The sequence below is a fragment of the Mesoplodon mirus genome, assembly GCF_964341445.2.
Source record: "Mesoplodon mirus genome assembly, chromosome: 9".
NCBI classification, from domain to species: Eukaryota; Metazoa; Chordata; class Mammalia; order Artiodactyla; family Ziphiidae; genus Mesoplodon; species Mesoplodon mirus.
Genome location: NC_138985.1, coordinates 24,742,682 through 24,770,291, shown reverse-complemented (window position 1 = coordinate 24,770,291; position 27,610 = coordinate 24,742,682). Strand labels below are relative to the sequence as shown.

General features: G+C 39.9%; 1 protein-coding gene across 1 annotated transcript in view; it reads right to left on the bottom strand.

Moving 5' to 3' along the window:
- The window catches only part of POU6F2 (POU class 6 homeobox 2), a gene marked incomplete at its 5' end in the record, with an annotated part of 465,857 nt that overhangs the window by 228,453 nt on the left and 209,794 nt on the right, over positions 1 to 27,610 (bottom strand). Inside the window, 2 exons of the mRNA XM_082631907.1 lie at positions 21,686 to 21,914; positions 24,709 to 24,800. Of these exons, the coding sequence (XP_082488033.1) occupies positions 21,686 to 21,914; positions 24,709 to 24,800 (321 nt within the window). The remainder of the gene's footprint in view (positions 1 to 21,685; positions 21,915 to 24,708; positions 24,801 to 27,610) is intronic.

The following is a 27,610-nucleotide window of genomic DNA, read 5'->3' as shown; positions in this document are numbered from 1 at the left end:
GCAATGAAGAGTAGCCCCCTCTCGCCACAACTAGAGAGAAAGCCCGTGCACAGCAACGAAGACCCAACGCAGCCAAAATTAATTAATTAATTTTAAAAAACAATAATATGGGAGAGAGCTGGGAGATTATGGATCCTCAAATCATCATGAAACAGGTCCCTTTTGGAGTTTTAGCTCCTTAATTAAAAGTTTATTATTTTAATGGTATTCTAAATTGAATAGGTTTTTACCTTTGATAATACACCTAATGTATTCCAAGAGCATGTGAAATTCAAAGTGGTTTAAAGTTTTTTTTTAATTCATAAATGGTATTTTTATGTGAACACAATTGAAATGTTTCAGGTGAGAAGGGCTCTTAGTTCTCACTTTTAAAATACAGTTGACAGATGATTGTAAATCTGTAAATCACATGATCACATAATATTCTGGAACATTCAGGAGGTAACAAGCAGCATGGAAGTCTGTGCCAGGTTTCAGTGGGAAAAGTGCACTTACAGACTCAGTCGCACCTACTGAGGGACTCCCAGAATTTCTGAAGAGCTGTGATGGTGATTGGGCATGTCCTTTTTCTGTATTCACTATGGGAGTCAATGTGTCATTACAGAGATGCTGGGGGCTGATCAAGTGTTATTTGTTTTTCCAGTAGCAGTGATTTTTTTACATTTTTGGTTTGCATTTCATAAGATTGTCAGTCTTACAACCCATAAATTATATTTTCAAGTTGCTAGCTGGGATCAGGTAAGTCACTTACCCGTGGCTCTAAGATGTGTGTGCTGGGAAGAGGCCATAGGAACCCTGTGTACTCTTGTTAGCATCCTGCCCCAAGCGCCTCGTCTTCATCCCCATGAAGTGGGGTGTTTAGCCGCAGAAGGCTGGATAGGTTAGCCATTTCCATAGCTACTGATTCTCTCATTACTTTTTAAGTGAAGAAATGTGATAGCATTAGTGGTTTTTGAACTGCAAATATTCTCAGAGCAAGTCTTTTCCAGTTGGAAAAGCATTGCCTGGGAAACACAACTTTCTGCCTGGAATTTGGCCAAAAATTAATGCTATTTTATGACCCACTCATTAATCTCCTGAAAAAAGAGTGCAATATAGTTTTATGAGCATCAGTGACTTTATAGTTTCCAGGGGCTTTTGTATACCGGCTCTTTCCTTTGAGGCGACCTGCCTACCTTATCCTGCATTCTGTTCTCTGCCAGAGTATAGAGCAGACTGTATATTATGAAAATGCAAAACACAAACCAAAAAAACCTTGCTGGTAAAGTGTAGCTCTGCTAACTGTAGTTATCACTTTAAACAATTCCATCTATTACATATGAAAATGCACCAGAAATGTCTAGAAAACCTATTAGGAATATAGGATTGGATAGAAATGCTAATGTAGAGGATGAACTTACTTTTAAAAATATAACTTGCTTGAAGCCTTGAATGATAAAAATTTAGACTACAGTAAAACGAGAGCTAGAGATAGCATTTACTAGAAAAGTAAACATCATACTCCAATTAATTACAGAGTAGTCCCCACCAGACCAAAGCACAAGTATGGTAGAAACAGTCATGGCATTCAAAGCAGGAGCAATACCCTGGCATGGAAGAAATTCTTATGATTCAGGAAGGAGCTTAGATAGCACTCAAAGGTAGGGAAGATTTCAATATTGGGAAAAAAAAATGCTATAAAGAAAAAGAGAACTATTGCTTAAGTCCTGAATCTCTTCAAAGAATACCTCCATTGAATTCCAACAGTCAGCATGTTTCACTGAGCAGGCCACCACTTGAAAATCTTCTTCAAGGAAAATTTTCATTTTATCTACAGGTAAATATTTTAAAATATTTTTAAATATTTTGAAATATTTAACTGTAATGGAAGTCAACAGCAAAAGAACATTTGCATCACAGAAACTTCTTTCCTGGTAAATATTGCTAGTGTTCACCTGTGTATATACACGTCTGTATATACCTGAAAACGTAAATCCAACCACAATTATATAAATACTGTAACTATAATATTTACCATTTTAAGCACATAAAGCAGAAATTAGGCAACTTCTAAAGTGTATACTCTCCTTAAGGTTATTTTAAAATTTGGAATTATACCTAAATGTATAATTTAGGTATAATTCCAGGAATTAGTCATTAGGTAATTAATTGATCTCTCAGGAAAAGTCATTAGGTAATTAATTGATCTCTCAAAAATGCTCCTTCAACCACAATGAGCTACCACACCTGTTAGAATGGCTATTATCAAAACACAGGAAACAAAAACAGAAAACAACAAGTATTGCAGAGTATATAGAACATTAGAACCCTGTGCTTTGTTGGTAGGAATGTAAAATGGTGCTGTCATTATGAAAAGTGGTATGGCAACTCCTCAAGCAAATAAGCACAGAATTACCATATGATCCAGCAAGACCATTTCTGGGTATATACCCCAAATAATTGAGACCAGGGGCAAACAGATTATTTGTACACTCATATTCATAGCAGCATTATTAAACAGTAGTCAAAAGGTGGAGGCAACTCACGTGTCTATCAACAGATGAATGAATAAACAGAAGGTGGAATATATATACACAATGGAATATTATTTAGTCTTAAAAAGGAAGGAAATGCTGTTAAATGTTACAACATGGATGAATCTTGCAGACATTATGCGAAGTGAAATAAACCAGTCACAAAGGGACAAATACTGTATAATTCCACTTAAATGAAATACTAGAGTAGGCAAATTCATAGAAACATAAAGTAGAATGATGGTTGCTGGGGGCTGGGGGGAAGGGGTAAATGGGAAGTTATTGTTTAACAGGTGTAGATTTTCAATTGTGAAAGATGAAAATTTCTAGAGATCATGGTGGTGATGATTGCACAACAATATGAATGTATTTAATGCCACTGAATTGTAAACTGAAAGAAGGATTAAAGTAGTATATTTTACCATAATAAATAAAAGACCAAAAAAAAAAATGAGGGAGGGGAATGGGATCTGGGAGTGTTACAAAAAGTGTTTCAAGTGTATTTGCAATATTTGCTTAAGAAATAATACAAAGCAAGAAGGGAAAAATGTTAGAATTTGATGGAATACTGGGGTAGGAACATAGGTATTCTTTTGTTATTCACTGTACTCCTCTCTTATGGTTTAAATATTTCAAAATAAAAATATTTTTTTAAATTTTAAATGAAGAAGTTAATTCAGAATTAATTTCCACATCCTTAATAAATTATAAATTTATTAATAAATTAAATTTTATTTTTTAATTAAAATTCAAAAATATCATGTATGCTTTTTCTGAAATTGACAAATTCCTTAACCTATTTGTGATCCCTGTTGTTTACTTATTTTCAAGACCAAAGGTTAGCTGAGTAGCCTTGGTCATCTACACAGAATTTGGTTTGTTTCATAAGAACCACAGATATACCTATTACTCAAGAATACCCCAGAGGGAATGTTAGAGCACAATATTAGATATATTTGTAATGAGACTGTTGTTTTCTTACTAAAAATTTTCAGTAGTTCCACAAAGGATATTTGCAAATTTCTGAAAATTCCAGAAAAATATTGATTTAAATCACTACCAAATGCAACTGAATGCTTGAAATTTTAGGAATTATCTATCTGCTAAGGATTAGTTATCCAGACTTGATCTACGTAGAGAAACTGACGAAAGGAAAAGGAAGAGACTTTTCATGGCAAAATATTATTAGACTGATGTAACATAGACAAACTTCCTGCTTCCAATATGTAAAAATTATGGATAAAATATATCAAACATTTAAATATACAGGCAGAAAGGAAAATTCTCAGGCATCAGAAATCAAGAACAGTGAGATCACTAACTGACCCCTGGTTCCCTGGAGAGCAGCCATGGGTACAGGCCTGGCCAGCCTGGGGCTGATGTTTGGCCACCAACCCAGGGAGGGAATCTGAGCCCTTGGGCCCATGCAAGGAGAGCTGTTTGAACTGAGTCCTTCATAAAAATCCAGCACCCTGAAAGGGCTGCCCCAGCACTGAAAAGAGATGAGACAAACCCCATTCACTAGCCCAGGGAATTAACAAAGATGTTTGTTTCTGTTAAAGGCTCTGGGTAGGGAAAAATGTGAGAAATTGAAACCTTGGTCTGATTATATCATAGTTTAGAGTCTAAATTTATTCTGTGTACCTAGTGCAGCTATTTCCTAGCAGAGAGATCATTCGTGAAGTCTACTGGGCATTTGGCAGAAGCAAGTGCAAAGCCTCTTATTAGCAATACTCAGGTATTAAACCCAAAGTTTAAAGGATTTCATAGAAAAACTCTCTGCTTAAAGTGAGTTCAAAATAAAAACAAAAATTACTTATGACGTAAGGAAATACTCTATTATGAGGAAGAGAGAGAGAGCAATAATTAATTAGCTCCTCAGGCACTTAAGCTAAAAGGCAGTCTGAAGATGATTATAAAATAAGCATATTTAAAGGGATTAAAGAGAACTAAAAAAAAAAAAAAAAAAAGAAAACATAAGGGAAAAAATCAAATACAACTTCTAGAAGTGAAAAATATAGACTTTAAAATGAAAAAATTACGGTTAAACATAAGATAAACATAATTGCAGAGAGAATTTGCAAACTGGATGATAGCTCTAAAGAAATCACACAAATGCAGCACAAAATATAAAGATAGAAAATATGTGAAGGAGGTTAAGAGACACGGAAGACAATGTACATGTAGTAGGAGTTCCTGGAGCAGAGAACTGAGAGAATCAGGGAGAATGAATAACGACTGAAATGTAAGGAATCACAAGTTCCAAGCAGGATAAATAAAAATAAATTCATACCAAGGTCTTTCATAGTAAAATTGGTGAATCCCAAGGAAAAAGAGAACATTCTTAACATCAACCATGATTTAAAAAGACATTTAATCTATGAAAGAATGACAGTTAAACTGACAATATATTCATTAACAGCAAAAATAGAGCCCAGAACATAATTTCTTCATTCACTGAAAATAATAACTGTTAACTTATAATGCTAAGTCCAGCTAAATAATAAAAATAAGACAAAAGGACCATTAAAAGCATCAGAAATCTCTGGAAGGAGGGAATGGGATACAAGACATAATGATGAGTAAAAAAAGAAAAAATTTGCGAGTGCAATGAAAGCTAAGGGAGCTTGTCAACACAACAATCTGAAGAATAACTAATGCTGGGCAATAATAAATAGAAGGTAGGAGATGATCAAGAAGTTTCGACTGTCATTTAGGAAGAAAAGATGAAAATACTGATTTGTTTCTTTAAGGCAAACAGATGTTTAAAATATGTGGGTAACAACTAAAAGAATAAAAATAGATGTTTAACTTCTAATCCAGTAGGTGGGGGGAAAAAACCCCCACAATAATGGGGATGTAATATACAGCAAACACAATACAGCCAATAATATTATAATAACTTTATGTGGTGACAGATGGTAGCTAGACTTACCATGGTGATTATTTCCTAATGTATAAAAATATCAAATCATTATGTTGTATACCCGGAACTAATATAATATTGTAAGTCAATCATACGTCAATAAAAAAAGAAAAAGAAAACGTGATAAATCCATTAGAATGCAAGAAACGAGAAAGATATGGTTTAAAAAAACTCACAAAATAAGATGATTGAAATAAATTCTAATATGTCCCTATCTACATGTATCAACATGGATAAATCTCAAAAGCAAAATTTGAACGAAAAAGGCAAGATAATAAAATATATCTAGAGTGTGCTACCATTATGTAAAATTTTAATACATTCAAAATAATACTATGTATTTCATGTATGTGTATGTGTGTATATATATATATATGTAGTAAATTTATAAATGAATGCACTGGATGGGTAGCGGTTACTTCTAGGAGGGAAAGAATGCCATGGAATGACTGGAGAGAGGAGAGGATCTTAGCATTATTTATAATGTTTCTATAATGTTCCATTTTTTTTAAGATAAAAGGCCTTAAGCAAATGTGGCAAAATGTTAATAGTTGTTAATCCTAGGTCACTTTATTATATATATATATATATAAAATATATATTTCCTCTATATTTCAAAGTACAAAGCATAATAATTTTTGAAAAGGAAAGAGAATTTTAGATTCTGATCAATGAAAGTTGCTCATAAAAATTGTATCCTTTTTCTCTCTCTATAGATAAAAATCCCAAGCAGTTCCTAAACCACAATGAAGAATCTACAAAATATGTTCTAATTTTCGATACCAAAGAGGATCCTGTGTGATTTTCTGCCTGGGGGTACAAAATTTAATTATATGCTAATTATTTTTATTTTTAATGAACACTTCTTTTAACCCATGTCACATGTATAGAGATTTAGAGAGAGACTCCAGGCCAGGCTAGTGTAATCCAAAAGAAGTATAATTTGAGCTACAAATGTGAGCCACACATATAATTTAAAATGTTCTAGTATCCACATTAATAAAGTAAAAAGGAACAGGTGAAATTAATTCTAATAATATATTATATTTGCCCTAATATATTCAAAATATCAGTTTCAACATGTTATCAAGATAAAAATGTTAATGATATATTTGGCAATTATGTGGATTCTGCATTTACAGCAAATTTATATCGATTTGGACTAGCCACGTTTCAAAGGCCCAGTAGTCATATGTGGCTCATGGCTACCATATTGAACTTTGCAGCTCTAAGTAATAAAAGTGGCTCTCATTCATTTTGCATTTACTAAGTGTCAGGCAGTACCCTAGGTATGGTACATACAGTATCACATTTAATCCTTAAAAGAACCCTAAAAATATCGGAGGCAAGCAAGTAAAAGCAAATCTCGGAAGTCAGATCACACAGCCAGCAAGCTGTAGAGGTGGAATTAAACCAGGCCCATGTGACTCCTGGCTCGCTCTGTTAATCGCTGTGCTCAAGGGTCACCTACAGACACAGCCTTTCTCCTAATTAATCCTCCCCTGACCATTCAGCTTCTATATTCACCAATCACCTCAAATCTGACTCTTACCAGGCATTTGGATTTTCAGTTGGGTAAATGCCCCTTAACCAGACCCAGAAATGGTGCTAAGCGCACCGGTGTCTTTTACCCATCTCCTGTCAAAGAGCTGGGAAATGGGATCTAATATTTGCTCTGACTCAGAATCACTTCCCAATGAGGTAAAATGCAGGAGAGCAGCAATTTGCAAAAGAAAGGGAACAGCGGCTATCATTCAACTCAGCACGCTGCAACCATCTTCTGTCCTTTTGTCTACATCCATTGTTCAACTACTTGACAAACTTCTATTTCTAGCCTCTCTATAAAAGTCTCCCCAGGGCCTCCCTGGTGGCGCAGTGGTTGAGAGTCCGCCTGCCGATGCAGGGGATACGGGTTCGTGCCCCGGTCTGGGAGGATCCCATATGCCGCGGAGCGGCTGGGCCCGTGAGCCATGGCCGCTGGGCCTGCGCGTCCGGAGCCTGTGCTCCGCAACGGGAGAGGCCACAACAGTGAGAGGCCCGCATACCGCAAAAAGAAAAAAAAAAAAAAAAAAAAAAAAAGTCTCCCCAGTTGGGGAAGTCATGCACCTTTCATGGTTTCATAATAAACTGGAGATGAGTACCAGTTCACAATCAAAGGAAATAAAACTCCAGTTGCTGCAGCTGCCAGGGCTGCCTTCTGAACATGGCTTATACAATATTTCATCTGTGCTGACACCTTTCACTCTCAATTATTTGGCTGCTGTCAAAACAAATCAATCAAATTATGGCACTGTGTCTTCATGTTACCATTCCATTGTTAAGTTAGTGACATTAACTTTGAAATATATGGAAGTATAAATTTTATCTCTATTATTTATTTAATGCAACTTTCTCCCATGTGAGTTATTTTCCAAACACAGCAAACTCAAATTATCTTATGTCAAATGTTGAATATATATATGCTTTGCTAAGAATTTCTAAAATAATGGCACACAGGGGAACAGAGATGCATAAGGGTGTGTTAATGGACCTGCATATTCATGCTAATCCTAACCTAGTGACAAATGGCAACCATCCCCAGTTCTGTTTTTTTTTTCTTTGCTTTTTGAGTTTGGGCTATAAACTTGGTGAGCATAGTTGATTAATATTATTTGGGAGAAGGTGACAATAAACCAAAGGAAAAGGTGAACGTGGAAACAAGATGTTTTTGGAGGTTAAGTTTGCTCACAATCAGACAAAAGATAAATCATTTTCCAAAATTAAAACTACATTATCTAAACTACAGTTTTTCCCAAGCTCAGATGTCCTCTTCTTTGGCATCCGGGCTAAGCACAACATGCTGCTTCTACCATCCTGCATGGTGGCTACAGTAAGCATGACCCAAAGTGCTTTAACAGGAAGAAAGCAAGGAAAAAAGACTCCAACATTTTCACTTTGAGATTTTAAGGCTACAGCTACATTTTTAAATAACAGATTTAAATCAATTGAGTAACTTTTCAGCCAAAGAGCAAACACTGTTGAAGCTTTTATGTACAAGCTCTTAAAGGAGCTTCTTTCTCCATGGGAACTTGGCATGTCTTTAGAAGATAAAAAGCAAACTGACAGATACATTTTTCTGGCTCCTCCTTGTGGCACTGTGGCTATATTAGGGGTAAACAATAATCAAAAGCACCAACGTGAATGTGTAGATTATGTCCAATGAAAGAGGATCCGAACACGGAGAATTACAGGAGCCCCAGCCAAACCTGAAGCAGAACAATCATACATGTTGGGAACTCTTCCTTCTTTCTCTTCCAATGGCTTGAATTGTGTTCCTTCCCTCATCTCCTCTCCCCCAGAAATGTCTTCCCTTCCCGGCTTTGGTCATACTTGTTGATGGTTTCTACATAGGATCTCTAGCACCAATCCCCTTCTGAGGTTTAGATCCATGTATTTCCAACTGGCTACTGGTATCTCCATTTAAATTTTCCACAGGCAACTTGAACTAGTCACGTCAAACTCAACTAGCAATCTCCCTCTCTCTCCTCTGATCCTATCACATTTCATCCATCCCCAAGTCCTACCAAACCCACCTTGTTAATGTCGCCTAAATCAGTCCTCGGCTCTTCATCACTGCTACCAGGACCCTTCCTCTTCCGGATTACTGCCATAGCGTCCTTCCTTACTAGACTGGAGTGCCTACCACAGTGCCTGGTAAATTAGTAAGTCTTTGTGAAGTTGATCAATCTTTGGGCATGGTTCATGGGAGGAAATGAGGTTTGGCTTTTCCCTAGAGGGAGCTGAGAAATAACAGCTGGACCCTCTCACTGGGAATCTGTCCTGGAAGCATTACACACGTAAGAGAAGACAGGACTTTTCTGGAGAGCACTAGCTCTCCATTCTCTAGACAGTGGGCAGAGGGGAATGGAAGACCATCTCCCATTTCCCTATTTTCAATACCTCCCCATTCCTGGACCACACACTTCCCTCAGATACAGAAGTCCTCTTTATTTTGGTGCCAGAAGAAATTGGAACAAACAATCCCAGTTCCCTCTCATCCTTGTTAACAGAGGGAGACTGAGAAGCATTTCAAGTGGCCTTTTCCTTTTTCAGGCATCTGTGCCATTCTAGTGGCAGCCATCTTGGAAGAGCGCTCTAAAGTCTGGCTTGTAATCTAATCCAGTTTGCACATCCTAGTGTAGACACATTGATAGATGCCATCAAGAACCCTGATGGATTTACATTCTTATTACATGCAAACTGAGGATCACATTACTTCCCTGCCTTCTGCTTTGAAAATAAATGCTTTGGCTTTGCTTTGACATTTATGTGGCAGCTGGAAACCATTATCCTTTGACAATGCTTTATTCCATTGACAGTATCTCTTAAATACACACTATACTAGTCATACTTCTCATTCATGTGCTTCCTGTTTAATCCATGCCCCAGTGCCTCAGTGAAGCCTGCTTCAAGGATAATGCACTGCAGAACGAGCCCTTCAGGTATTTTAAATAAAAAGTCTGAAGCCTCGGAGATATGGAGGTTTGAAAAACTGTCAAAAGTAAGACACGTGGCAACAACTTTTCATAACTTCTTTATGGCGGATTTGGTATTATTGTATGGTGTGTCATGTGGGGCTCTTCTGAATAACACTGCAAATATGAATTTATGCTCCAGGTATTTTTAATATTGGACTTTGAGACAGCAAGCCATGTGCCAGAGGCTGAGAAATCACTGCATACTAAAAGGCAGAGCCCGTTCTTCTCGTGTCTATGGCAGGTACTGCACTGCTCGTTCTGGGAGTGGTATTAGACCTCTGTTGTCATGTACATCATGCTCCTGGGGATGCAACTTTCTTCTGAGTGTGGGCATCGCTAGACTAGTGCAAAAGTAAATCACAAGGAAAGGTAGCGCACGTGGCCACCTAATTGTTTTGTCCTTCTGGAAGGAAACCAGAATACTCAGTACACATTCCCATGCCCCACCCACTCCCGGCCCACACTTTCTCCTTTGATCAATAAGATCTACACGTTTAAAGGCAACCTCATAATATTAAATACTGCTCATACATAATGAATGCATAGAGTTTCTCTGTGGTTGTATTGTTTTTAGTTTGAGAAATAATCCACTTTGAGTTGAGAGATGTTTTTTTAAAAAGATGGTCAGAAGGTCAAGACCACAGACCCAGAGACTTAACCTTGTCAATGCTTAGAGTGCTGTTTGGGGTATGACTTCAAAGCATTCTAATGCTTTGCACCTTCATGAATTCAAAGAATCCTAATTTTGAAATAACACTTACAATAGAAACTTTAAGAAAGAAAGCAATCACCCATAATCTCTCACTGTCTAGAGTCGACCAGTAGCACTTTATAGTATTCTTCTTCCCCTCTCTCTGTGAGGTGTGTATGTTTGGGCTTCTTTTAAATGACTGGGATCAAACTGTGTATGTTTTAAATCTTTATTATTTTAGTGTTAGCTTCTGCATCTGAGAAACAGAGCCATTAATGCTTTCTTTACAGGGAGAGAGAACTGGAGTCTCTCGTTTTCATGAAGCTTTTTCTAGTTTTCATTCCATTAGCAGTTTTGTACTCACACACATTTTTTTTCTTTTTTTTTTTTTGCAGTACACAGACCTCTCACTGTTGTGGCCTCTCCCGTTGCGGAGCACAGGCTCCGGACGCACAGGCTCAGCGGCCATGGCTCATGGGCCCAGCTGCTCCGCGGCATGTGGGACCTTCCCGGACCGGGGCACGAACCCGTGTCCCCTGCATCAGCAGACGGACTCTCAACCACTGCGCCACCAGGAACGACCACACACATTTTTTAATGTTTTAAAATAAATTAGTATTTTCTTGGTATTTCATAAGCACCGCAGCATCCACCTACTTCTTCTTGTGAAAAGAATCGAGGTATATTTTACGTACAGTGCAATTCACCCTTTCTAGTCTACAGTTGTCCAAGTTAGACAAACACATAGAGTCATGTACCCACCACCATGATCAAGTTAGAGAACGGTTGCATCAGCCCCTAAATCCCCATGCTCCTGCCACCCCCTGTCCCTGATCACCACTGATCTCCTTTCTGTCCCTATAATTTTGCCTTTCTCTGAATGTTACATCAATAGAGTTGTACTTTTATATGTGCTCATTTGCTACATTAAATAATCTCCAATTGTTCCATATATTTGCTGTCTACTTTTATATTTATCATTTGAATACTACTACTTTAAGACATTGTTAATGTGCTGTGCTCTAAGCTACTACACAGATGGTCCATGTATCCTAATTGGTTCATCTAACATAGAACCTCAGTGTTGGGATCTTAAAGGTCACCTAAGTCAAATACTCACGCAATGGATCTTTAAGGCGATGGCCGCTGGACACCACAGCCCCTTGTAGTACAGTTTCCAACACGCACTCTTCCTCCTGCCCCTCAGGAGCATCTTTATTCACACCGGCAGGGGGTTGACCAGGTGACCCGCCTGGCTCACAGGATGTGAGGGGAAGTGAAGTGTACCACTTCTGAGCCAAAGCTTTATGAGCCACTGTGGTTCTGCTGGTCTGTCTTCCTGTTGTGATGAGAAAGCCCCGTCCTAGGGAGGGGCTGCCCCTCCAGCCTGGATCCCAGAACGAAGGTGTGCAGCAGAACCGCTGCCCGCCTGCAGCCCCCATGGACGCTGGAATAAACACAAAAAATAAACCTTCCGTGCCCCTCACTGAGATTTTGTGCCTGTTTGTTCCTCCAGCATAACCGAGGGAAAGCTAAAAGATAAATGTCCTGTCCATCAGGCTGTCGGGTATTTCTTCACTGAGAATCTGTATCATTAACTTTTCCAAGCACCTAGGATTCACTCTGGGACATGCTTCCCCCAGACATTGTACGGCTTAGTCCCCCACATCCTTTGGGGCTCTGTCTAGTGGGGGGACCAAAATTGATGATCCTGTATAAACACATCATGTCCCCACTCCTGACACCCTTCAGCCTTCCACTGCTTTACTCCCCACACAAGCACAGAAGTGCCTTTAGGGAATCTCTTTGGTTTGTTTACTGCTATATCCCAAGTCAAGATCATGTCCTAGAATGCGATGAAAGCTCAATAAGTATTTCTTTTTTTTTTTTTTTTTTTTTTCCTTGCGGTACGCGGGCCTCTCACTGTTGTGGCCTCTCCCGTTGCTGGGCACAGGCTCCGGACGTGCAGGCTCAGCGGCCATGGCTCACGGGCCCAGCCGCTCCGCGGCATGTGGGATCTTCCCGGACTGGGGCACGAACCCGTGTCCCCTGCATCGGCAGGCGGACTCTCAACCACTGCACCACCAGGGAAGCCCAGTATTTCTTGAGTAAATGAATAAACTTAGTAAAAAAATGAAAACAAAAATAAATAAGCCCATTTCTAGTTGAGATGGTGTGATTCTTTTTACTGTCAGATCATGGAAACTACGTCATGTGATGGGTCTCCCCTTTGATTTATCCTCTAGTTTTAAACATTTGTCTAGGTTTCTTCTTTTTCTAATAAACAGCTTTTGTCTTTCATGCTTCTTATATTACAAGCTGCTTTGAATCCCTGGAATCACACAGGCACAGCTAAGTAAACACAAACCTGTATCCATGCAAATATTGTAGTGTAACTGCATTGTTTTTAGGTACATTTGTCTCTAACATTTCAAAGCCTTAGAGACAAATGCACTTAAAGACAATGCAATTATGTACTCACTGTGCACAGGAAAGGCATACAAGACCCTCCAGTGTCACCCCTTCCTGCCCCTCCAGTCTGATTTCTTACCATCTCAGACTCCTGATCTTCACTTCAACAACAACCAAAACCAACCACAGAATTCCGTAGCATCCGTGTTCCCCATTCCTCTTCTCTACACTGAATGTTCTCTGTACTTCTCTTCACTCAATGAACTACTGATTTTTTTTATTAAAATATAGTTGACTTACAACATTATATTAGTTTCAGTCATACAGCATAACGGTTCAGTATTTTTGCAAATTATACTCCATTACAGGCTATTATAAGATAATGGCTATAATCCCCTGTGCTACACAGTATACCCTTGTTGCTTATCTATTTTATTTATTTTTATTTTATTTTTTTAACATCTTTATTGGAGTATAATTGCTTTACAACAGTGTGTTATTTTCTGCTTTATAACAAAGTGAATCAGCTATACATATACATATATCCCATATCTCTTCCCTCTTGCGTCTCCCTCCCACCCTCCCTATCCCACCCCTCTAGGTGGTCACAAAACACCGAGCTGATCTCCCTGTGCTATGCGGCTGCTTCCCACTAGCTATCTATTTTACATCTGGTAGTGTATATATGTCCGTGCCACTCTCTCACTTTGTGCCAGCTTACCTTTCCCCCTCCCCGTATCCTCAAGTCCATTCTCTAGTAGGTCTGCATCTTTATTCCTGTCTTGCCCCTAGGTTCTTCATGACATTTTTTGTTGTTGTTTTTTAGATTCCATATATATGTTAGCATACAGTATTTGTTTTTCTCTTTCTGACTTACTTCACTCTGTATGACAGACTCTAGGTCCATCCACCTCACTACAAATAACTCAGTTTCGTTTCTTTTTACGGCTGAGTAATATTCCATTACCCAGCAATCCCACTACAGGGCATATACCCTGAGAAAACCATAATTCAAAAAGAGTCATGTACCACAATGTTCACTGCAGCTCTATTTACAGTAGCCAGGACATGGAAGCAACCTAAGTGTCCACCGACAGATGAATGGGTAAAGAAGATGTGGCACATATATGCAATGGAACATTACTCAGCATATCTATTTTATAGATAGCAGTTTGTATCTGTTAACCTCATACCCCTAGTTTGTTCCTCCCCTGCTCACTGTCCCCTTCAGTAACCACAAGCTTGTTTTCAATATCTGTGAATTTGTTTCCGTCTTGCATATACATTCATTTGTATTATTTTTTAGATTCTGCATGTAAGTGGCATCATATGATATTTATCTTTCCCTGTCTTATTTCACTAAGCATAATATTCTCTAGGTCTATCCAAGTTGCTGCAAATGGCATTATTTCATTCTTCTTTCGGCTCAGTAATATTCCATATTGTGTGTGTGTATGTGTGTGTGTGTGTATGTATACACATCTTCTTCTTGATTCAATCATCTGTTGATTGGGTTGCTTCCATGTCTTGGCTATTGTAAACAGTGATGCTATAAACATTAGCGTGCATGTATCTTCACTCATCCATCCATCCATCATTCATTATTGAGTACCTATATTGAGCCAGCACTGCTCCAGTTCTTGGACCACATGGATGAACCAAACAAAGATGCCTATTACAGGGCTTGCCAGGCACAAACAATACAAATTATAAGCACATTATATGCAGATAACCTCCTCTAGACCCCCAGGGCCAAGCATCACGACGCTGTGTCCACTCTCCACATGCTACAGTAGGCATGGCACAAAGTGCTTAAAAAGCAAGGAAAAACAAGACTCAACCATTTTTGAGATTTTTAAGGTTATACAGAAGGTAATAAGTATTATGGACAAAGGAGATAAAGGAAAGCAGGTGAGGGGGGAACTGGAGTATTGGAGCTGGCACAAGGAGGGAGGGAGGTTTGATGCTTTCTGGGGACAGTTTCCAGAGAACAGCCTGTGCAAAGGCCCTTGGGTAGGAGTATGTTTAAAGAACACCGAGGAGGTCACGGGGCCTTCACAGAGGCCGACTGAATTGGAAGAGGGAGGTGTGGGGCTGAGAAAGTAAAATAAATTAGACTGAACATGTCTGTCTTAGAAAAAACTTTGGCACATGGAACTGACTGGAAGCAGAAAGGTCAGAAGCATTCATGGTTTCTGAGGGAACTAGATTCCCAAAGAAGCCACAAATCTTTAACTGTTGGAAACTTCAAGCAACCTTCAGCCCCCAAGCTTCCATAAGCTGTGCATGAATTGAGGAAGCCCCCAAAGAAAGGTATATTCCTCAGCTTTCTCTTCAAATGTAGCCAAGAAAGATAACGGACAGAGGAGAATCTCCCCAGGGGTGTAGCCAAGGGCCAAGGTGAACCGTGGCTAAGGGTGTTTTCCAAGAAACGCCCACTGGAGGACCCCTCCCTCCCCCCAGGGGAGGGGACATCTCGATGTCTGCCTCCTGGGATGGGGGAACGGCTATGGACATATTGTGGCACATCCTTACGATGGAACAATCCTGGGAAATGAAAAGAAACTACTGAAATCCACAGCGTGGATAAATCTCAAAACTATTATGCTGAGCACGAAAAGCCAGACACCAAAGAATACATACATGTGAATCGATTTATATGCAGTTCGAGAACAGACTAAACTAATTGATAATGACAGAAAGTAGATCAGGGGTTGCCTAGTTGGAGGGAGGACACTGACTACAAAGGGACACAAGGGAACATTTGGGGATAATGAACTGTTTTCTGTATTGATTGTGGTGGGTGGACTTTGCATGGGTGCAAACAATTATTGAATTGTGCACTTAAGACCCATGTATTTATTGCATGTAAATGATACCTCCATGAAATCAACAACAACACAAACAAAAAGGCACTGTAATGTCTCTTGCACATGAAATTCCTAACCCCTAAAACGATCCCTACATACTTCAACCTCTACAGACTTTAACTTGGAGAGGTGGAGAAAACCAGGCCAGATTTCCTGCCACCGCTAAAGGCAGGAAAATCATCCTTGGCCTTGATTTTCCAACTTGCCTTGAACCTAATGGCTTTTCCACGTTCAGGGTAAGCAGCACTTCCTAATGTATTTTTGGTCATTAATTTAAATGTTATGCTTGACTTAACTGGAATGTTCACACTTTGATATAAACCTCCTACATAGCACATTTATATTCCCCATTTACATTGCCCCCAGTGAAGAGTGGGTTATCCCGGCCTGTGCTATGGGAAAAAGCCTCTAACCTGAATCTTCTGTCTTAGAAGTTGACACACCTCTGCTGCCCCATTAAGCCCTTTGCTGTTGTGGTCTCTTGTGTGGAAGTTGTTTTTATCTACATTTTCTGCCTACATCTAAAAAAGGCCAAAAATCCACCACATTTGCATGAGTTCCATAATGAGGATTTTATCTTGCCACATCAAATAATCATCTTGTTCCCACGCTAGGACAACTGCGAATTACACGTTTAGTACAGCTATCTGTGTTTTCAAATAAGAAGGAAGATGGGAGACACTGATTTAAGGGAGTTTATAAACTATGTGACAGAGGAACCTTAGTCATTTTCCTTCTTTGAGGTTTATGGTCATGATAAATCTTATGTTACAGGTATGGGTTTGCGGACAGGCACCTGAAACCAAATTCTTAGGAGCACAGGACAGACACAGGTCACAGGAATGGAGGGACCCTGAGTCGTGACGGTGGGAGGTATCTGGAAGGGGAAAGGGCTTGCAAAGGCAAGACAGGAGAGAGCACAAAAACTACACCTACCTCAGGTAAGGACACAGGGGGTTGAGGAGTAGGTTATTTCTAGGTCTTATCTGAGTTTAGAGCATTTCTAGGCTTGCACCCCAGCCAGGACTTCCAAAGATTTCCCTTAAAATATTAAGAACCAAGACTCCAGCTTCGGCACCTCCAAATTCAGACCACAGGAGATCCACGTCATCCTGGCTCGGCCCCACTGCGTCCCCCGGCCAAATTAAAGCTGACTGGACTTCAACATGGGCAGTCAAGCTCTAGTCCGACCAGGTAGACAGCCTAAAACGAAAAGGCTCAGCCTGACAGGAATGTGAGTTTTGGGGAGTTTGAATTTTAGATAGACGTGGAGATAGGGATAAAGACAGAGATGATGGGGAGAGATAGCAATGGAGAGTGCCTGAGAGGTTCACGAGTTGGGAAGATGCATGGACTCCAAGGAGACAGAATGGAACGTGAGTGAACCAAAATTGTGGGTTAGCTAAAAGTCAACCAACTTGGTAGAGAAGAGTCACAGGAGGAGGCGTGGAAGAGAGGAGACAGGTTATTAGTCACCTGGGAGTGGGGACAGATGCCTGCCTGCTCAGAGGGGACAATGATGTGGCCTGCAGCCTGTGAGTTCACTGGCTGGACTCTGTTGGACTCTCTAATCCCCAAACCTCGTCCCAGGCTCCCTGCGGCTGGGCTGCAGGGCTGTTTCTAGGATTCGGAGCGATTTCTAACTCCTCACTCCCGTCTGTTTCCTTACAAGAAGACACTATAATGGAAACAGCAGTGCACGTCTCTGTCTCTCTCTCTCTGTCTCTGTCTCTCTCTGTCTCTCTGTCTCTCAGAAGGATCTGAAGAAAAAGGGAAAACAATCCCCAGGCTGTGCAGACGGGTTTCCTGCAGGGCAATGTGGTCTCTTTTTCAGGATGCAAAGCTTTTTCTGGATAAAATCTCAGAACAAGGGCTTCCCTGTGTTTTAATTATGCAAGGGAATACCTCTTGGTGTTGGGGATATAACTGTCCTGACAGAAGCGGACACGTTCTCAAATAAGTTATTCCTTTTGGTCATTATCGTCATTTAGAGGCCTGGGGTGGTGAGGGAGATCAGGAGAATTAGTGACGGTGCTTATCACAGTCGCATGGCTCCCGGTGACCCTAAGATGCTGGGAGTCTGGAGGACGCTGCTGGAGATAGTGGGGGAGGGCCAAATGAGTTTTGAAAAAGCTCCTTGGAGCAGGCTTTCTTAAACTTGAGTGTGCACAGGAGCCTCCTTTTAAGAACGCAGATTCTGTTCAGGGTGTCTGGGATGGAGCCTTGATGAGATGCTGATGCCGCCAGTCTGGGGACCATGCACAGAGAAGGAGACTGAGATGGGACCCCCGCTGCCTGAGCAGAGAGGAGCTGCTCTCGTGTAACGTGTCATTAGTGCTCATTAAAATACATGCAGGGATCCCGGCCTCCGAGGCTCTGAGAGCTATTCCATGTCACTTGATACGGAACGTAAATGAACCGGCTCTCAAGCCCTTTAGTAAAGAGGAAGATACTTGAAAATGTATTCCTGGGATTCCAAACCATTAAGAAACTGATATCATTTTTTTTTTCTTAGCAAATTTGTGGCTTTTGAGCTAGAAGAATGCATAGGCTGAAGGACCGGGCAGGAAAGTTGGGAAATAATCAAAGACAATTCCAGTTGGCAGACTTATTTCATGAATAAAATCTTTTTTTTTTTTTTTTTTTTTTTTTTTGCGGTATGTCGGCCTCTCACTGTCGTGGCCTCTCCCGTTGCGGAGCACAGGCTCCGGACACGCAGGCTCAACGGCCATGGCTCACGGGCCCAGCCGCTCCGCGGCATGTGGGATCTTCCCAGACCAGGGCACGAACCCGTGTCCCCTGCATCGGCAGGCGGACTCTCAACCACTGCGCCACCAGGGAAGCCCCGTGAATAAAATCTTAATGCTTCACAATGAGGAAAAGGGGAACCATCCAGAACTAAGTGCCTCCTATGGAAACAGGTCCTACTTCAGAAGTGTTGAGCATTCAGTCTCTTCCCCTCACACTGACGAAGCAAATCTGTCTTGTAAAATCACGCGAGAAGGTGGGCTAGCTATTATAGGTGGGCAGACTTACTGGTTGTTTTAAAAGATTCTTAAAAGCCTTGGACTGAGGTTCCATTTTCATTGTCTAGAAGCAGGCCATGGGGAGGGCACAGAGCATTCTACCCTGCCGGTTGTATAGATTTGTGTAAGGACTCCTTCTCCGGTATTATAACCCATTTACAGGAACACCACCCTTGAAAAAGGATGAGACTCAAGGACTTCTAGGACTGGCTCAGTCTCAAAGTCAATCAGGACCCCTGCAGATGACTTTCTGGCCACCCGCCATCACCCACCATCCTGAGTCCCACTACCTTCCATGACATAACCTGGGGAGCTACACAAGCTGTAGACGCGGCCAAGGGATTGTTAAGGGCCACAGTAGGTTTCCGAAAGGTGGTGAGATCATCCTTGGGTTGTCTGCTGGCCAACAAGATGACGGATCGGCATTGTCCTTCAGGTGGCAGACACTGATCTTCGACACCTTGCAGAGATGAGACGTTTCGCTGATTCCCATCCTTACTGCCCTTGGACTTTTTGCAGGATGACCATCTCTTTCTGGTTTGTCTGGGACTTTGCTGGTTTCAACGGTGAAAATTACATGCCCCAGGAAAACCCCCAGTCCCTGGCAAACCAGGATGGCTGGTCCCTTTTCAGACTAATGAGGTCTGGGTGGTGAAGAACTTATGTGGGAAGATATGAAAGGAACAAAAAGCTGAAGGAAACTGGAAGGGAGAAATTTCCTGGACCGTAACAGTAATTTAGGAGTTGGGATTCATTCATAAGGATATCAAAGAAAAAAGGTGTTTGGAGGAAGAGCTTGAGGGTTAAGAATAAGTAGGAAGCTTTTCCTATAACTGGCTGACTTGCAGCTGGGAGGTGTTTTTGTAATGACCTCCTGACTCGCCTCCAGCATCATTGAAATTTCAAAGACGGAGACAAAGGGAGAAATAGCCCCTTGTTCTTGTGTAGTAGACAAGAGCTTGACCATCAATTCCAATACTCTTCTGAAGATGAGGCCAACAGGGAAATTGTGTGAGAAGCACCAGGGGATAAAAAGAGCTAATACTCTTATTGAAACTACTTAATCAGGATACCAGTATTAGGATTCATTTTCTGAAACCAAAGATGCCAAAAAGAACCAAATTCCAAACTATAAACTAATATTAAATTTGATTTTTTTTAAAAAAAGAGAAAATTTTGATGGAAGTCCACATTTGACCAGTCACTCATGTTGAACCCTTAAAAATAACCAGGTACTAAAATCCTAAGAACACCAAACCTTAATAAAGAGATAACAAGCCTGTTTTTTTTTTTGACTCTGTCTTTGGCATCCACTTTAACCAAGCAGGATTAATTCATGACCTAGGAGCTCTGTGAGCTTATGTTTATTTATAACATTCAATATTCCCATAAGGGCAAATGTTCCAAATGGAAGCCTGCATTTTGATAATGCCCGTTTCTTCATTAAGATTTCATCATCCACCTACATTAAAAAGCCTCTCCCTACACTTTGTTGCTTTTGCTTTCACCTTGTTTATTCCTGCCTTATTTGCTTAATCTTGAGATCCTGGCTTCCCAGGCACTCTCAGATTTGAAACTAGCAAAGTTTGTGCATTAGCGTGTCCCAGGCATGCATGATTTATGAATGGCAGATTTCTTGGCACAATTTAATGGTATAAGAGAGACTTTGTTTTAAACATTAAAGTGAAAGTCAAGAAGTGGCAACATGGATGGGATATTAAAACATAGGGTGTGTAAAGAAGTTTGGGTCAAGAGTTAACCAGGTCTTACTTGGTCTATTCCTTAATCTATGGACTGACACTCTGACCATTTTAATAGGTTATAAGGAGCCCTGACTTAAGACCAACTAAAAAAGTACTTTAAATTGTTATTATGAAAACTTGCCCAAACAAACTCTCACTCTGTAAAAAAAAAAAAAATTTAATTGCTAACATTTATATCAGTGGAGAAAACAACTCCTTTGACCAGTCCAAAATAAATTTGTCTTCCCTTTTTTTAGGCATCCTCATCATATTCAAGCTGCTTCTCCATCATAGCAGTTCTTCCTCTGACAGTCTTTTGTAAATCAGTCTATCAGTCAGTGTTACCAAATCTTTTAAAGAAAAGTTAAAACCTTCGTTATATCAAGAGAACTACTCTTCCTGAGTAGAGTCCAACTCTTATTATATGCCCATGATTACATAAGATAAGAGCTCTATATATAAGTCTATTTTTCTCATTACAAAATATGACCTCAAATAACATAATTTTTGTTTAATAATTATAACTAAAATATACTTAGTAAGAAAAATAATAAGCTAATTATTCCAAATGATACCTTGTACTTGAAATGTTCCAAACACTTCACACACAAACAAGTAATGTCTAACCTTTCTTTGCACATGGCTAAATTGAAGAACTCATGAGATTATAATCCGGGTCCTCAAATAACATCACAATCATTTTACATCTAAGTTTTTGATATGTCATGCAATGATTGCTCATAAATGCTTCCACAAGACCTGAAAGGTTTCAAGTCAATGTTAAGACATGAGGACTGATAAAGCCCATGGCTTGAGCAAACTCAGGATTCACAGACACCTTGAAAACTTTGCTTCCTACATAAGCCTTTCATAGCCTTTATGGTGGAAGCAGCTCTGAACTACATTCAACATTCAGGGCACTTGTCCACTTCAGAGAGCACGGGCCAGTGCATGGAGCCCTACATGACACAGAGACATGGTGGGTTACCTTGTAGAGTTTGCAGTGGCAGAGTCATAATGCCTCCAGCTGCAGCTGCTGCTACCAGCCCTTGGATGTTGGTGAGATTCGCAGTGGGCAGTGTGAGGACCAGCCCTTGCTGCCCTCCTAGCTGTCCGGCCATGCTGAAGGGGATGAGAACAGGCTGGTTGAGGGCCGGCGTGCCTCCCGGCCTCACACCGGTGACAGCAGAGGCCAACTGCTGGGCCGTCAGAAGTGGCTACAAGGAAACACAAAATCCCAGCTCACTTTCCAGTGGAACCAAGACATGGGATGTTAGAGCATTCTTCTTCCACTTAAGCTGGGTCAGAAAGTTCCTGAACAAGTAGCAAAGAGACATGTTTTATTCCAGAAAAAAAAGATTGACTTCTAGGAAAAAAATTGAAATTGTATTTCATTAATCTTTTCGGAAAATTTCATTTGGTTTGGAAAGCTCAAATACCTTTCAAAGTAATACCCTACACATACATTATTCTTCCACGGATTTTCACTTGATCCTACTCTCATATATTTGAAACTCTCTGCTAATTTATCCTGTTTTTCCAAAAAGAACTCATTGGAATCAGTGGAATTTATTGGTTCAGAAGAGCAATGAAATACTATTTTCATCTATTAAATTAGCAAAAATAATGCAAAAGATTTATGCAACACTGGTAAGTCTGTAGTGACACCATTATATGGATTTAGGACAGGTGGACTGGCATAAACATTTTGGAAAGCAGTCCATATCAAGGGCTACAAAAATATTCATCCCCTTTTGACTTAGAATATACTCCTGGGATATGCTTCTGAAGACACAATTTTTAAAAAATATATAAATGAATGAAAATATGCATTACATTTTAAAATACATAAATGTTGAAAACCAGTTTGTTATATTGATAGTACTAAACTTGGTAAGATATTATGTAGTCTTTAAAATGGATCATTCTGACACCTCTAGAAAAACAGAAAATGTTTATGAGAATATATAAAATTAACTGGATAATAATTAAGCAAGTGATGATCAAAGCATTATTAAATGGTAAAATTATATATGTATAATGACAAGATCTAAAAAGGAGTATAGAAAAACAAAAATATTTGATGTGGATAAATCTGAAAAGCTTTAAAAAATGTCTTTTGTTATTACACTAATATTCTTTGCTCTGTTAAAATGACATTAAAAACACATGTTTATATCCACTATCCAATAGCCATTGTTTGATATGGAAAGGCAGCCACATAGGTGTGCACTTCTGGGCACTAGGTGTATCTGAGCTCACGTGTGAGCTCAGGTGGGGATCTTCAGGATGATGTAGGAAGGATTCCTTGTCCAATCAGGCCAGATGACTGAAAGGGTCACTGATCTTAGCATCCTTCATCCGGGACTTTCATTGCACCCCTGCAGGAGCCATTTAAGATCTAATCCCATGCCCATTTTTCTTCTAGAGGAGCTGATAAAAAACTCTCATTGGGCAGTTTCAACTCTTTTGTTTTTAACGCAGTATGATTCTATAAAGTAAAAGGTAACTCAGTGTAGGTATAGTACAAAGCCCAATATTTAATAGCCAGGCACTATTTTAATGTGTATGAACTCCGATGTCCTATCAATGACATACTGAGTTAGTTATTTGTCCAAAGTCACATATCCAGAGGGGTGGGGGGATTCCGATCCAGCCAGGCTGCTCCAGAGCCCATGTTTCACTCCCTCTCAATACATGGAACAGATTCGGAGAAGGGGGGTGGCTTTATTTGAAGAATGAGGGATGGCTGAGTCATAAGCTTCAGATTGCTGGCATCATGTCACTGCCAGTAGTGATACCATGATGAAAGGGAAGGCAAATGGGCAGTCTTCAGACTGTATGCAGGCCACAGATTTGGATGGTGGGGCCTGCAGCATTTTTTAAATTGAATTCATGGGCTTACAGCAGGGCATCCACTGTCCACTTTGTCCCAGTGTCCCCTGCTTCTCACTGTCTGGGTCTGTTGTGCTATGTTTCTGACCTGGAGGCATTGGAGTTTGTCACCCCGGTATGTTCACACACACACACACATACACACACACACACACACAATGTCATGAGCATGAAATTAGAAAGGGCATGGCCTTCAGAAGCTGGTTTCTGAGATGCCCAGTCAAACTGCCTCTAAGGCTCCATAAGAGATCAGGCATCAACCCAGGCTTTCTGTCTGGAGCACAGAGGCATTCGTGCTCTGAGATGGACTTTGGAATCTGAGGCCATAGAGAGACTTGGCAGGGGCTGGAACAAGAAAGTCAAGACCAACTCAAGCTCTAAACTTGGGTTTTCAAGCCTGGAACTGATGAGCCCTAAAGTGCTGAAAATGATTAATTTCCTGGAACCACAATGACAACCAAAGACAGAGAAAGGCTCAAGGATCAACTTCTTTTTCTATAAAAGTGGGTGAACTCTGAGAACTTCACACTAAATGACAGAGGTTAAAAAAAAAAAAAGCCCAGCCTTTTACAATTGTGTTCTACATCTCCATATAACCACACCAGGCTGCAAAAAAACATATATTGGACTTTAAAAAATAATGAATGTATTTCTTTATTAATGCAGGAGCTATATATGATGTACAGTATTGTCAAACCCAATAAGCTGAACTTGCATTAAAATTGCATTAACTTTTTTGAATTAAATCACATCTTGTATTTCAAAAACGGCTATAGTAAGGTTGAAATAACTTAATTTTCTTCACACTCCAGTCATTAAAGTTTTACTTTCCAGAAAACTGCATGATAACCAACAGCACAATTGTAGTGGGTTTTAAGAAGAAAAAATGTTTCCAAATGATTAAAATCAACATTCCCTTTAAAGAGAGAGAAGAGTTCTGCTAACATATTTTTTTTCTTGATGGTATTTAATAAATAATGTAGCCATACAGTTTCCCACACAAAAATTTATCACCATCTTTGCTCTGTTGGAGTTAATTGGTTTTAACTCATTATTATTTATTTGGTTATTTATATGGTTAAACCATCCTACATGCAGCAGTTGAGAGATACTGACCTGTGGCCCAACCGGGAACGGGGGGTGGGTCTGACTGGCCTGGTGTTGTTCAGGGGTGCCTGGGTCTGACAGCACCGGGTTTCCTCTGGCCCCTGGAATTCAAAAGAGAAGCGCACCCTTAATATAAGATCCAGCCCGGGAACTGCCCATGACCCCATTTTCCTGTGATGTCACATAACATTAAGGCACAGATGATATGCCAGAGTGCTTTACCAATAGCTCCAGTACTCAAATCACTTGTCAACTGCATACATTATGCTAACGGACGTTCGGGATGGACAAAGTCATTGTAGGAGGGAGAAGGCTTGTGACAGCAGAGAAAGTGACACCATCATCAGTCGCACTAATAGGCTTGCATTATACATCAGTTTGCAGGGGGTGTGCCAACATGGCCCCGGTGTGGGAAACTGCATCCTTTATGCATAGGCGGGCAACAGCTAATCTAATTTCCCAAAGCCAGAGAAAGTGTGATCTCAGACACGACCAAGCACATCTATATTATCCCTTAATATGGCTTCGTACCCTTAAGCCCTTTCTCCATACACACTTCAGGTACTGAATCTTATGGATGAGTTTTCCTAAAAACAAAGCCTTTTTCTTTTCTGTTTTTTTTAAATTGAAGTATAGTTGATTTACAATGTCATGTTAGTTTCAGGTGTACAGGACAATGATTCAGTTATACATACATATATACTTATATATATGTATACATACATACATATATATACATACATACATATATATGTATATACACACACACACACACACACACACATTCTTTATCAGATTCTTTTTCCTTATAGGTTATTACAAAATACTGAGTAGAGTTCCCTGTGCTCTACGGTAGGTCCTTGTGGGTGGCTCCTTATGCCCTAAAAAACACATGCATCTCCTTCAGCAAATTTCCTGAGTGCTGACTTACCCCTGCACTACCCCCAGGGATCCCCGCTGTGGTTGAGTATAGACAATAATGTACTTCCTTTGCTAGAATCCTGTTGGATGCTAAAGCATGAAAAATGAAATTCCACCAAAACAGCAGATCTTTCAAACTTTCTTAAACACTATTGTTTCTCTGTGTGTGCTTATGTGCTTTGTTTCAGGACAAACCATAGAAGGTGATATAGTGGCAGTAACATAAATATATAAATAAATAAGCAAGCAAACAAATAAATAAAGCTAGCAGCCATTTTTGAGGGGTCTTAGTTGGTAGCTTTGGTTTTCTTGGTGATTGAAATCCAATTCCAAGCCATCCTTAACAAGATCCTCTTTCCTGATGTTTGTCCTATGAATAGCAAGTGGAAGACAATTCAAACCTTGTTTACTGGCGTGCCATGGATGACCAAGAAAAAAAAAATATATGATTCTGTCACACTTATAAATTTTAAAGAAGGTATTATTAGCTCATTTAAAACAAATTCTTCTATATATTCTCAAAGGGACAGACTTATAAATAATGGAAATGTGGAAAAAATACTTCAGCACATTAAGCTACAAATAAAATTGACTGCTACATATTATTCAATTGACTTCTATCTCCACAGCCGCATGTCAATCATAACAGCATTTTATAATAGGATTAAGCAATAAATGTGCAAAGCCATTATGCAGAAATCTGAAAATCTGATTAATTTGTAATATTTTTTTGTGCCGAAAGTCAAGAATGGACATTGCTTGGGGAATACTTACAAGCATTCTATTGAAATTTCTAAATTGATTTGGAACAAACTAATAAAAACACAGACTTGCTGACATTTTATAAAGTGAATTCTGTCAAAATGTTTGGCATTTTAATGATCGCTGTCATTTAATAACAAGGGTAGAGATGGCCCATCATAAGATGCCCACAATTTCCCCATAACATGCAGGAGACCTTTCTTCTAAATTTTTTATATTTGATTTATTTATCATGCTTGAGTAGCAGGGCATTTTAAACTGGGAGGTGCATTATGCAGTGTAAATCTCACAACTTCAGTTCTTACAGACCCAAGTCCTATTTTGCCTTAGAATTCTCAGTAGAGTTTTATTTACTTTTATAGAGCTAACCAGGTCCCAAAGTGATCTTTTGGTCAATTAACGTAAATTCTCAAATGGTTCAAAATCTGCTTTGGTTTAGTTTATGAAAATGTTTAAAAAAAATGGGTTTGTTCTTTATGCTTGCCAGACATGGATTTTTATGTCTGTGAAAAACTTTGACAATGCACAGAGAAAGAGAAAAATCTTTTTACACAATTAAAAAACATATATCTTTTTTTTTTTTTTTTTTTTCTTTTTGCGGTATGCGGGCCTCTCACTGCTGTGGCCTCTCCCGCCGCGGAGCACAGGCTCCGGACGCGCAGGCCCAGCGGCCACGGCTCACGGGCCCAGCCGCTCCGCGGCACATGGGATCCTCCCAGACCGGGGCATGGACCCGTATCCCCTGCATTGGCAGGCGGACTCTCAACCACTGCGCCACCAGGGAGGCCCTAAAAAACATATATCTTAATCAAAAAATTTTTCTATACTATGCCAGGCCCTTCTGTCTCATACTTCTTTCATGCATACCAGGCTCACTTTTTGATTCTGTTCCTAATGACACAGTGTGGTAATGTTTGGGATCTCTCCCATCCAGGCACTGTGTCAACAAGACTGTGTCTTTGTTACCTGTAACTTGACACAGATTACATTTGCTTACATTATATTCTCTGTTGCTGGAGGCTCTCACCAGTGCACAGCAGCTTGTTTTGAGGCTGGTTATTCTCAAAAACCATGTTCAGTGCAGTCCAGGGCAATCCCACACAATTTCATGTGTAAAATGAAGTCTTTCACAGGTTTTAGAGGAGATTATGTACGCTCTCCTGCCTGGATCAAAAAGTAATGTTTCTTCTTAATGCACATCTCCATTTTCCCCAAACACATGTATCAC